The sequence below is a fragment of the Astyanax mexicanus genome, chromosome 21 (genome assembly GCF_023375975.1).
Source record: "Astyanax mexicanus isolate ESR-SI-001 chromosome 21, AstMex3_surface, whole genome shotgun sequence".
NCBI classification, from domain to species: Eukaryota; Metazoa; Chordata; class Actinopteri; order Characiformes; family Acestrorhamphidae; genus Astyanax; species Astyanax mexicanus.
This window is the reverse complement of record NC_064428.1, coordinates 18178158-18191135: the sequence shown is the minus strand read 5'-3', so window position 1 is coordinate 18191135 and position 12978 is coordinate 18178158. Positions and strand designations below refer to the sequence as shown.

General features: G+C 40.7%; 1 protein-coding gene across 3 annotated transcripts in view; it reads left to right on the top strand.

Moving 5' to 3' along the window:
- Positions 1–6990, top strand: part of pard3ba (par-3 family cell polarity regulator beta a) — a 256267-nt gene extending 249277 nt beyond the window's left edge. For all 3 annotated transcript variants that reach the window (XM_049469675.1, XM_049469674.1, XM_049469676.1), the window contains one exon: positions 3365–6990. In XM_049469675.1, coding sequence (XP_049325632.1) covers positions 3365–3716 — 352 coding nt within the window. In that variant the 3' untranslated portion in view covers positions 3717–6990. The remainder of the gene's footprint in view (positions 1–3364) is intronic.
- Positions 6991–12978: the final 5988 nt, after the last annotated feature.

The window sequence follows — 12978 nt, the reverse complement described above, 5'->3', positions numbered from 1 at the left end:
GTCTGTAGTTTATAAAATAAAACAACAATGTTAATTTTACTCAAATATATACCTATAAATAGCAAAAGCAAAGAAACTGATTCAGAAACTGAAGTGGTCTTTTATTTTTTTCCAGAGCTGTATATGTGAGCAAACAAATAAATGCAAATAAACACAATAGACGATAGACCATTTTAAGGTTGTGTCCATTTATTGTTTGATACGTCAATAATGTAATTATTGTGACAGGCCTACTAGTACCCTTATTCTCTTTTTTGCAGCCATGTCTTTGTAATGTGTGCAGCATGTGCTTTTGCATTGGCTTGTTAAAAAAATGCATAGATATCACTGGAAAAGATGTCCTGAAGGCAGCATATCTAAGATCTAAAATCTGCTTTTCTGCATTAATGCTGGTATCATGAAAGTGTATTGACACAGCCATATACCATGATAGACCCTGTTTTTTTGGACTGATAACAGTCCTGATGGGCCTTTGATTCGTGTTTGGTCCTGAGCGCACAATCTGGAATACTGACTCCTCTGACCACAGTACACGTTTCCACAGTACTCACAATTCGTGAGTTAATTATTATTAATAATTAATAATTTTTCTAACCTAGCCTGGCTTCCTTAATGAAAAACTAACTTATTAAACAAACTGCTGCATCAGAAAACATTATAGAACCCTTAATATGCAAGCAGGTGACCTCAGTTGCTTTTGTTAGTGTGGAGATACACATCTAAAGTCTGTGTAATCCTGGGAGCCTGGGAGAATACAGCAGGTCAGTAGTTCATGTTTTGGCTATTAGGATACCAGTTTTGCTCTACTGTGTTACATTCAGAGCATCTGTCCCCCAGAGAAACACTGTGTGTGTGTGTGTGTGTGTGTGCGCGCGCGCACACGCTTGTAACCTTTAGCTGCCACCACACACAATCTCCCTTCAGTGTTTACACCATAACCACAGCTCTCTCTTTCATGGTTTCCTACTGGGACTTGTAGTCATTTTTTTGCCCCTGCTGTGTTGTTTTTAACGTAAAATTACAGTATTCTACATTGGTGGATTTCATCCTGTTGCTTCTGGTTCCTTCATCAAATTCCTATTAGATTAAGGTCAGGACTTGGCAATTCCAAAACCTTCAGTTTGTAGCTTTTTTAACTATTCTTTTAAATACAGGTTTGTGTGGTTAGGGTCAGTGTCTTGCTGCATGATCCACAGTGTATTATAAGTAAATCTCTTTCTGTACTGCGAGTTTGCTTGTACGTTAAGTATAATTTGTCCAGTAGGTGTTTACAGGAACGGAGAGCTGCTAGAGTGTTGTTTTGATGCTTTAGCTGTCAGTGTTTGTGAATATATTCTGGAAAGATCTCCATTAATCTCCATTAGTTGAAGTACATAGCCTCATTCATAACTGTACAAAACTGAACATTGAATATGGATATGTGAGCAAAGCAGCATTTAATTCTCTCTCTCACTCTTTCTCACTCTTTCTCTCTCTCTCTCTCTCTCTATCTCTCTGTTTCACTCTCTCTCTCTCTGGTTGAGGGTAACTCACTCAAGGCTGGAATATGTCAGTGCCTGGGTGGTCAGGGCTGCCAGACACACTGGCTGTGCTGCTGATGGATAGAATGCATTCACACACACACACACACACTTGTGTACCACACACAGTCCTGTTTTTGACAGAGTGCTCCCACATTTCCAGTCTTAATCATTAAGTATTTTTGAGTGCATGCACATACTCCTCCCATAGAGTAAACAATACAAGTTTATAATAATAAGGAACAGTTGCTGGAGGAGTTACTCCAGGTACTGAATCTAAAGAATGACCTTTATTAGTGTTGTAGACAAGACTACTAAAGCAGAGTCTGAGTCAGGACGAAGGCCAGAACACTTTGAGTCTGAGTCAAGACAGAGACAGGTAGTGTCCGAGACCAAGACAGGACCAAGACAGGACCAAGACATAGTAGTCGGGTCTTAGTCCAGACCAGCACCAGCAGTTGCCCGGACCAAGATAAAACCAAATCCAAGGGAAGACCAAGAACAGAAGTGAACAAAACTGAAATATGTCCAAGACTTTAAGTAATGAAGTCTAAGACAAGGTTGAGACTTGTAGTACTCGAGTCCAAGTGAAGACCGAAATAAGTCCAAGACATTTAGTAGCCGAGTCCAAGTTAAGACTAAAATCTTTAGTTGTCAAGTCTGAGTCAAGACCAAGATCGGTAATGGCCAAGACCAAGATAAGACCAAGACTTTTAGTATTTGAGTCTAAGTCAAGGTTGAGACTTGTAGTACCTAAGGCCAGGTCAAGACTGAATTAAGACCAAGACATTTAGTAGCCAAGTCTAAGTTAAAACATAGAACAGGAGTGACCAAAAATGTAGCTGTCAAATCTGAGTCAAGACCAAGATCGATAATGGCCAAGACCAAGATAAGACCAAGCCTTTTAGTAGTTGAGTCTAAGTCAAGGTAAAGACTTTTAGTACTCAAATCCAATACAAGACTGAGAGTGTCTGAGACCGAGATATGATCAAGACTGAGAGTGGCCAAGACTGAGACAAGAACAAGACCTATAGTAGTTGAGTGTAAATCAAGATTAAAATATTATGTATTCAAGTCCAAGTCAAGACCGAGATTAAACCAAGACTTTAAGTAGTTGAGTCTAAGTTCAGACTGGAACAGGAGTGACCAAAATATTAGTTGTCAAATCTGAGTCAAGACTAAGATTATTAGTGGTTAGGACCGAGATAAGATCAAGATTTGTAGTAGTTGAGTCTAAGTCAAGGTAAAGACTTTTTGTACTCAAATCTAATTTGAGGCTGAGAGTGGCTGAGACTGAAATATGACCAAGACTGAGACAAGACCAAGACTTAAACTAATCAGGTGTAAGTCAAGGTGGAGACTTTAGTTCTTGCGACCAAGATCAAACCAAGGCTTCAAGTAGTCTAGCCCAAGTTAAGACTGAGACCGGGAGTGGCCAAGACCGAGATGAGACAGAGATAAGATCGGGATAAGAGACTTTTAGAAGTCAAGATCAAGATTGTCTGAGATAGAGACAAGAAGTCAAGTAGTAAAATCAAAGTGAAGATAGAGTCCAGGACCAAGACAAGACAGAGACCAGATTCCTTTTTTTTCCATAAAAAAACTAAAAGGGGCAAACTGATTAAACCAGTCATGGTTGCCTTTGCCTTTGATGATGTCCTGGACTGCTGCAAACTGGAATCATACTATTTATGATGACAAATATAGGTTTTGTTTGGAATCTTACAATTAACAAATTTGACTATGAGTCAGATTTTAGAATCTGGCTTCATTTCTCAGGTTAGAAAAGTTTCTGTACAGAAGTTCAGAGGTCTAACTCTCTCTGTCTCTCTTTTCTCTTGCAGACGAAACCCGGCAGACAACTATCCCACGCAGAACTGGGCAACTCAGAAGGATGAAGCCCGTTACCCAAACCCCGCCCCCTCTTACAACGCCAACCAAGCCAGGGATCCCTACACCAACCGGCCTGCATCCCCCAGACTACCCGGGCACTACCCCATGCCTCCACCACCGCAGAGGGGACCTCTTCGGCAGGACGTCCCCCCATCTCCCACTCTGGGCATGCGAGCAGCACCCCTCTATGAAACTGTGGCAAGAGGAGGCTATCGTACCCCCGGACAGGAGCAGTACGGTTCATACGGAGACGGACAGTACCCAGACCCTCGGCAGAAAAACTCTGTAATCGGAGCTGTGTAGTCTGAAGCTTTTAGAGAATTCCTTAAAATCTGCTTGTTTTTGCTCTATAAGTAACGATGTCTTGTCAAGTGACAACATTTTAACCCAAAATAATTTGATATTTCGCAGTTTAAAGACTGTTATAAGGACAATACTCAGATCAGCCATACCATAACATAGTAGCACCACTGGAAGGCGAAGTCAGTAACACTGGTTATCTTGTGACAATAGCATCTGCCAGTGGGTGGGATCTACATATTAGTCAGCAAGAAAGTGACCCTAATATGGTGGTGGTGTGTAAGTTGTTAGTATGTGTTGTGCTGGTACAAGTAGATCAGAGGCATAGTCATTATTTCACACGCCTACCTACTATTAGTCCTTCATCAGTGTTCACAAGAACACTACCCACAAGGACACTGCCAACAGGACACTGCCCGCAAGAACACTGCCCGCAGGAACACTGCCCACAGGACACTGTCCACAGGACACTGCTTGCAGGACACTGCCTGCATGAACACTGCCCGCAGGACACTGCCCGCAGGAACACTACCCACATGTACACTGCCAACAAGATGCTGCCCACAGGATGTCATCCAAAGGTCGCTGTTGGTTGGACTGTTCTCAGTCCAGCAGTGACACTGAGGTGTTCAAGAACTCCAGCAGCACTGCTGTGTCTGGTCCACTACTCATACCAGTACCGCGTACCCTAACACCTCACCACCATAACACTTGTCACTACAGTTTTGACAATGACCCACCTACCCAGGTAATGCCTTCACCAAGGTGTTCCTGGCCATTGAAGAACAGGATGAAATGATAGTAAAGTTTGCAGAGAAACAGATGTACTATAAGTTCTAAGTTCTATATAAGAGAAGGTGGTGTTATGGTTATGGCTGATCTGTATATATGTAAGAGGATTTTCCCATGCCATGAAATTGTTTTACAGTGATAAGCTGGGACATATTTTAGTTGGATTCTCCAATGAATCACTGATAAATAACGGTCACACTGCTGAACTTCAAGACCTTCCAATAGTCCCTTAAGTACTGAAGAGGTTTCTAAAAAGTAGCTAAAATTTTTTGAAGGAATATATACATATTTTTTATGGAATTTTATGTTTGTATTTGCTTGGTTTAACATATGAAGAAAAATGTAGCCCTGCTAAAAAAAAAAAAAAAAAACAGCCTGGGCAGATCAAGCTCATGCTGGTTGACCAGTCGGACAAGCTGGTTGTCTGGTGTGACCACACTGGGTGACCAGATTGATCATAATGAACTGCAGCATACACTATGGCCATCTTTTTACTGCAAGGCATAAAATGCTTACAAACTACATTAAGCCGGGCCTGTAATTGTTGTGCTAACTTGGATAAGGCCATAGCCAGCATGCTAACACCACGGTAGTGATGTGGGACGAGGCCCATAGCCAACATGCTAAGAATGCTTTAGGGATTTGAGACGAGGCCCATATCCAACATGCTAACACTGCTTTAGTGATATAAGACGAGGCCCACATCCAACATGCTAACACTGCTTTAGCGATATAAGACGAGGCCCATATCCAACATGCTAACACTGCTTTAGCGATATGAGACGAGGCCCATATCCAACATGCTAACACTGCTTTAGCGATATAAGACGAGGCCCATATCCAACATGCTAACACTGCTTTAGCGATATGAGACGGGGCCCATATCCAACATGCTAACACTGCTTTAGCGATATGAGACGGGGCCCATATCCAACATGCTAACACTGCTTTAGCGATATGAGACGAGGCCCATATCCAACATGCTAACACTGCTTTAGCGATATGAGACGGGGCCCATATCCAACATGCTAACACTGCTTTAGCGATATGAGACGAGGCCCATATCCAACATGCTAACACTGCTTTAGCGATATGAGACGAGGCCCATATCCAACATGCTAACACTGCTTTAGCGATATGAGACGGGGCCCATATCCAACATGCTAACACTGCTTTAGCGATATGAGACGAGGCCCATATCCAACATGCTAACACTGCTTTAGCGATATGAGACGAGGCCCACATCCAACATGCTAACACTGCTTTAGCGATATAAGACGAGGCCCATATCCAACATGCTAACACTGCTTTAGCGATATAAGACGAGGCCCGTTGCCAGTCAACATTCTTCATTTCCCAGGTTAGCATGCTAACTTGCTAACTGTGAAATGAGATAGGCAGTGTGAGACCAGACTCATTGGCATTGTCTAAATGTTCCATAAATCTTTGGAAAGATTTGTAAACATGTTGCCTTGCCGTGGAAAATATAGGCCTATGCTGCTAATAACAGGTTAACCAGCATAAAGTAAGTCTAGTTTGGAGGTGTAGTGGATAACTAGCTTTGGATGGACCACCTTGACCATGCAAGTCCAGCTAAGATCATTTAAAACCTGCTTTTTTTTTTAGAAGGAATAGAACTAAATCTACATTTTTTAAAAATAGTTTTTTCATACATTTTCTCAATCTCACATCAGACCCCCATATGAAGCATCACTGGTGGTTGTGTTGTTTTATGGCGGTTTGATGATTCAGAAGTGCAGATTCCCATCTTGTTTACCTTGCTGCCGCATTCCACAGTCAGTCACTCTGGATCAGTTTATCTCCCGGCTCGTCCGTTAGTGTACGGTTTATGTGTCTGGCTGCATGTACATAATTCATATCTCAGCAGTCTGGTGTGGGTTCTGCTGTTAGATAGTGTTTCTCTGTGGTCATTATCTGTGTGGTTTTCCTCGTGGCTTCAGGCTGTGGTTTGCCAGTGTGTGTTATCTGATCAGAACCAGCCTCTGTTTTCTCGTAGCGACGTCTTAAAAAAAAAGACCTGTCGCTGTCTCTACCCTGCAGCAGCAGCAGCAGCATCATCAGCTGGGTGAATAGGTGCCTTACCGTTGTTCTGAGAATAATTAGATTATGATTATTGTTATGGTGGTGGTGGTGCGCAACCAAACCATGCGTATGGGGTATGTTGCTAATAGGATTGTGTTTTTAATATTGTTCTGTCTTTTTGTTTTATTTTTTTTTTGTTTTGTTATTATTTTAATGAAGGAATCTCCAGTGTGAGCTTGGTGCCAAACATGACATGCATGAGTTTAGTGTGTGATTATTACACTATAACTACACTATATGTCCAAAAGTTTGTGGACACCCCCTTCCGCATTCTTAACCGATACGCAAACAAATAGTTGATTTCCTTATTGGTAGCCATCAGGAGATTCCTGTGTCTGTAGCTCTATTTTATAAAGTATCATACATTTCTGTTAAAGCCCCTTTGTAGTGATCTTGCCTTATCTGAATCATTTAGAGAGAGTTTAGAGAGAAAAACAGCTCTGATAACCTCTGAAAATGAAGAAAAGTATGGAAGAAAAAGACCTAAGTGAGGAGCTGAACAGCTCTGAACGTCTGAACAGCTCGGAAACAGGAAGCAGGAACTAACTCAGCGCCCCAGAATTGAGTTGAGGTGATGAGGATGAAAAAGTTTTATTATCTAAATGCAATCAAATCCTCACAGCAACGCTTCAAAATCTATAAGAAAGCTTTTCCTAGACAGTAGAGACAAGGTGCTGCACTATATTGGAAAAAGTTGACATCGCGTTGTTTTTTTTTTTTGTTTTGTTTTTTTTTTCTGTGATATATATCACGATATTAAACAATGCAGCACTTGCACAGTCGTGCACAGTCTCACAACAGAGATCCAGACCATTCAAGAGCTGAGTCAGCACTTTAGAAACAGCCAAGCACTCAAAACCTTAGGAAAACAGCAAAACAAAAGTAATCTATCATTTTAATGGCCTTTTAAAAGGTAAATATAAATGTTTTTTCTGGGATTAAAAGCGTTATTCCGGCCGCAACTGGAAATATCTCCACCGCAAAACTCTGCAGAACTGAGGTACACAGCTTGACCCCTCCCCGTCTCGTGCCCCCCCCTCCCCCTCCCCTTCTCAGCAGCAGACAGAGACGGCGCTGCTCACTAAGAAAACACTGTGTATCTATTTCTTGTGTCAAGAATCAGAACATTTGCAACATGACGTGTTTGATTCATTTGCCTTAGGTGACATTGCAGGTCCCGCGATGTGACAATCGTGCACGTGCACATCGATGCGATTACGGTGCTTAAACGATATATCGTGCAGCCCTAGTAGAGACATTATGCTAGCAAAAGCAAAAAACAAGATAATCATTTTTTGGTATCACTTTAAAATAAGACTACCTTTATAAAGGGTTTATAAATGGTTTACAATTAGTTTATTAATGGTTACTAATTAGGTTGTAAATGCCTTAAAAATCATTAATAATCAGTTATAACACACACGTAGAAAGAGCAACAATATAGATGGCTGTGGGTTCACTATTTGGCAAACAACAGGTCATTGTTGCCCTTTCTACGCATGTGTTATAACTGATTTACAAGCATTTACAACCTAATTAGTAACATTAATAAACTAATTGTAAACCATTTATAAACTCTTTATAAAGGTAGTCTTATTTTAAAGTGGTACCCATTTTTTAATCCTTGTTTTCAGAAGAAACAATTAAAAGTGCACATCAAAAGCAGGTGTCCCAATACTTTTGTCCATATAGTGTATCTATTACTGTGGTGTTGGTCCAATCAGCTGTAGCTCAAACTGCTTCTACTTCTTCTTCTTCCTCCAGGTTGATGGTGATATCAGTGAAGTTTATTTTATTCTCCCTCCATTGTGAATTTTGTACAATTTTCTCTTTATTTATCTTTTATATAATAAAATAGGATTTACTTTTTTTTTAATAGAAATATCCCATTTTAACCCATGATTGTGCTTCTCTACTCTGCTGCAACACTTTAAAATTATATGATAAATATTGTATAAGGTGTAAAACATATGCGATGGAATTTAGAGCCAAATTGAAGGTACTATAGCTGCTTTCTGCTCTCTATTTATTTCTATGAGGTTTATTATTTTTTGAAGGCAAAAGAACAAATTCTATGAAGAGATACGTGTGTATTTTATCTGTATGATGAACGGTCTGGTCTGGCTTGCTGTTCTGCTGTTTATATTTTTAAGTTTCTATTGTCTTCTGAATTGAATCATGTGACAATCGTGTAATTATCTGAGATGAGCCAGTTGATGATTTATTTCTTTATAGCTTTTTTATTTTGTAGCATGTTTTTCATTAAAAATGAGTTTTTAAAAAAATTCAGATGCTGCTTTTCCAGTGTGTTTGCCAAGGATAGTGTGAAATTTCACCATCACTGTTTGTAATCTGCTGCATGTTGTCAACAAATCATAATGAGCAGATGATGCCCGTAATGACCAGATGATGCCATTTTTTGGGAGGGAGTCATTATCTGGTGTTTTTCTATTGAGAGATAAATTACAGATATCATCTGCAAAACCAAAAACAAGGTTTAATTGGGGCCAAATAATCAGATATGCAAGGATCTATTGTTTTTGGTGTGATGATTATTATTTTTTCTATTTAATAAATGTATTTTTTAAGACAAATAACTCTGAAAACAATGAAATTTGTCAAAAGGTGCCAAACTCATCAGTAATCAGAAAACTGCATAGAGCATGGACGTAGCCATAGTCAACATTGTTTTTATCTTGTTAGTACCCAAGATTATTATTTGGACTGTTAATTAACAGATATAAACTCGTTAATTTCAATTAATTAATTAATTACAGAACAAATAATGCGTAAAAAAAATATGTGGATAAATTAAGAACAAAAAAAAACAGCATTACTTTACAGCATCAATGCCTAAACTACACATCTTTTCTCTAAGCATAATGCTGGATGCGTTAGTGTTTAAGTTACTTCCAAGAAATATCAGCATTTATTTACATAAGATTTATTATTTTATTTATATTAGTTGTGTCAGTACCTTAAAAATTAATTATAATAATGATCCATTTTTTTCTGTATTATTCTGTAATATTGTATGGGAACAGTAATAATAGTGGTGTGGGGTTACGTCTGGCAGACAAGATCCTTTTTACTTTTTACTAAAGCGAGTGCGAGATGCAGCACAAAAGAGAGAGAGAGCGAGTGAGAGAAAGAGAGGGCGAGAGACAGTGCAAGTGAGAGAAAGAACAAGAGACTGCGCAACTGAGCAAGAGACAGAGCAAGTAAGCAAGAGAGAGAGAGAGAGAGAGTGAGTGAGATGCAGCACGAGAGAGAGGGCTGGAGACAGTCCAAGTGAGTGAGACAGAGCGAGTGAGCAAAAGACAGAGAGAGTGAGAGACAGTGTGAGTGAGAGAGACAAAGAGCAAAAGACCTTGTAAGTGAGCGAGAGACAGAGCCTGTGAGAAAGAGTGAGAGACAGAGCAAGTGAGAGATAGAGAGAGCGAGAGATAGCGCATGTGAGTGAGAGACAAAGCCAGTGAGAAAGAGCAAGAGAGAGAGAGAGAGACTGCGCCAGAGTGAGAGCGAGAGACAGTGTGAGTTAGTGAGATAGAGAGAAATAGACAGAGAGTGCAAGTAAGCAAGAGAGAGAGAGAGATACAGTTAGTGAGTGAAAGACAGAACGAGTGAGAGAGAGAGTGAGAGACAGCGTTAGTGAACAAGAGACAGCGATTGAGAGAGAAAGAGCAAGAGACAGCGCAAGTGAGGGAGTGAAAGAGAAACAGAAAGTGGAAGAGAGCGAGAGACAGCGTGAGTTAGCAAGAGAGATCGAGAGACAGGGCGAGTGAGAGAGAAAGAGACAGCGTTAGTGAACAAGAGACAGCGATTGAGAGAGAAAGAGCAAGAGACTGCGCAAGTGAGCGAGTGAAAGAGAGACAGAGAAAGTGAAAGAGAGCGAGAGACAGCGTGAGTTAGCAAGAGAAAGAGAGACAGGGCGAGTGACAGGACAATTGACAGAGAGAGCAAAGGGGGGAGACAGCGCAAGTGGGTGAGAGAGAGCGAGAGACAGCGCAAGTGGGTGAGAGAGAGCGAGAGACAGCGTGTGAGCAAAAGACAGAGCATGTGAGAGAGAGCGAGTGACAGAACGAGTGAGAGGGAGAAAGAGCAAAAGACCACACAAGTGAGCGAGAGACAGAGACAAAGTGAGTGGGAGCAAGAGATAGTGTGAGTGAGCGTGAGAGAGAGCGAGAGACTGAGCAAGAGAGAAAGAGCGAGAGACAGCAAATGACTTTTGCAAATGAACGAGACACAGTGCAAGTGACAGCGCAAGTGTCAGAAAGAGAGAAAGTGGGCGAGAGACAGCGCGAGTGCACGAGAGACAGAGTGAGTAAATGGGGAGAGAGTAAGAGACAGCGCGAGTGAGAGAGGGAGAGAGTTAGAGACAGTGCAAGTAAGCGATTCATGCAAAGTATCAAAAATAGGCTTTTTAAAAAAAAAAAATAATAATAATATATAGACCTTATGGTACTCTGTATTACCGAGACATTTCAGTCTGTGGCTTTTTAGTATTAAATTTTGATACTCAGCCCTACTCAGGAATCAGGACCTACTCTGATACATGTGAGGTCAGCCTCCATCTCTTTTCAAACATCTGTTGATGCAGCATCGCTAGGCAACCAGTGCTGTCAGAGAAAAGCACCAGATCTCCAGCTCTGATACATCATCTAACACAAGCCTGTGCAGCCAGCATCACAATACAAGTGATATAAGTGGAGAGCACCATCTATCAACTCAGAGAGAACATTACCAGTCGTGCTCTCTCGGACTCCGGCTGCTGATGCTGAAGCGTCGTGTCCTGCCATTCAAACTCATAGTGTTCCAGTGTCAGCCTCGTAGTCTGCAGAGCCACTCAGAGCCCCCTGAGATTACACTTATCTAACAGGACTGATAATTGACGTTGGTGATGATTGCTGAATCATATTCTGCTAATTAAGATCTGGAGATATGCGCTCAGGAACATGAAGGTCTAATTGCCGTGTTTGGGGAATAGCACTGATTAGAAAATGAGTGTGGAAAGGTTGGTGTTTGCGTTGGATTGGAGTTATTATGAGTTTAATTAAGAAGAAGAGGACGGGGTTGTAGGCAGAGCCGTGAGAGATGACACTAAGAGAGAGACGGCAGACTGTTAACCATTAAGAGTTTAGAGGAAAAATGTGAGAAAAATGTGAATACTTTGGGGTTACTTGGATTTCTGCATAAATTGGTCATTAAATGTGTTCTGATCTTTATCTACGTCACAACAATAGACAAACACAGTCTGCTTAAACTAATAGCATACAAAATGTTATATGTATGTTTGCATGTTTTTATTGAACACAACATGATAACATTTACAGTGAGGAGGGGAAAAGTATGTGAACCTTTGGATTTAATAACTGGATGATAGTCGGAATTCTGGATCATTCCTCTTCATTAAACTGTTTCAGTTCAGCTATAATATTCTTGGGATATCTGGTGTGAATCTCTCTCTTGAGGTCATGATGCCACAGCATCTCAATTGGGTTGAGGTCAGGACTCTCCAGAAGGCGTATTTTCTTCTGTTGAAGCCGTTCGGTTGTTGATTTACCTTTATGTTTTGGGTCGTGGTCCTGTTGCATCATCCATCCTCTGTTGAGCTTCAGTTGGCGGACAGATGGTCCTAAGTTTTTTTTTTTGCAAAATGTCTTTGTAAACTTGGAAATTAATTTTTCTGTTAATGACTACAATCCAAAGCAAAGCAGCCCCAAACCATGATGCCCACTCCACCATGTTTCACAGTTGGATGAGGTTTTGATGATGGTGTGCTGTGCCTTTTTCTCCACACATAGTGTTGTGTGTTCCTTCCAAACAACTCAATTTTGGTTTCATCTGTCCACATTATATTTAGCCAGTAGTGCTGTGGAACATCCAGGAGCTCTTTTGCAAACTTCAAACATGCATCAATGTTTTTTTTGGACAGCCGTGGCTTCCTCTGTGGTGTCCTCACATTAACTCCATTCTTGTTTAATGTTTTCCTTGTTGTAGATTTGTCAACAAAAATATTAGCTTGTGCCAGAAATTTCTGTAAGTCTTCAGCTGACACTCTAGGATTCTTCCTCACCTCATTGATCATTCTGTGTTGTGCTCTTGCAGTCATCTTTACAGGATGACCACGCCTAGAAACATGGAGATCAGGTACACTGAATACTCTAAATTGCCCAGAAATATTGTTGTGTGCTAAATACTAATCATATACTAATTAATTTAGAGTATTCAATTGTTCTGGCCAATTTAGAGTAAACATTTTTTTTCAATGTATCTAATCTCTATGTTTTTGTACTTTTGGGGAAAACCAGAAGGAAACCCACGCAGTCACAGGTGGAACATGGAAACTCCACCCAGAGAGGGACTTGAA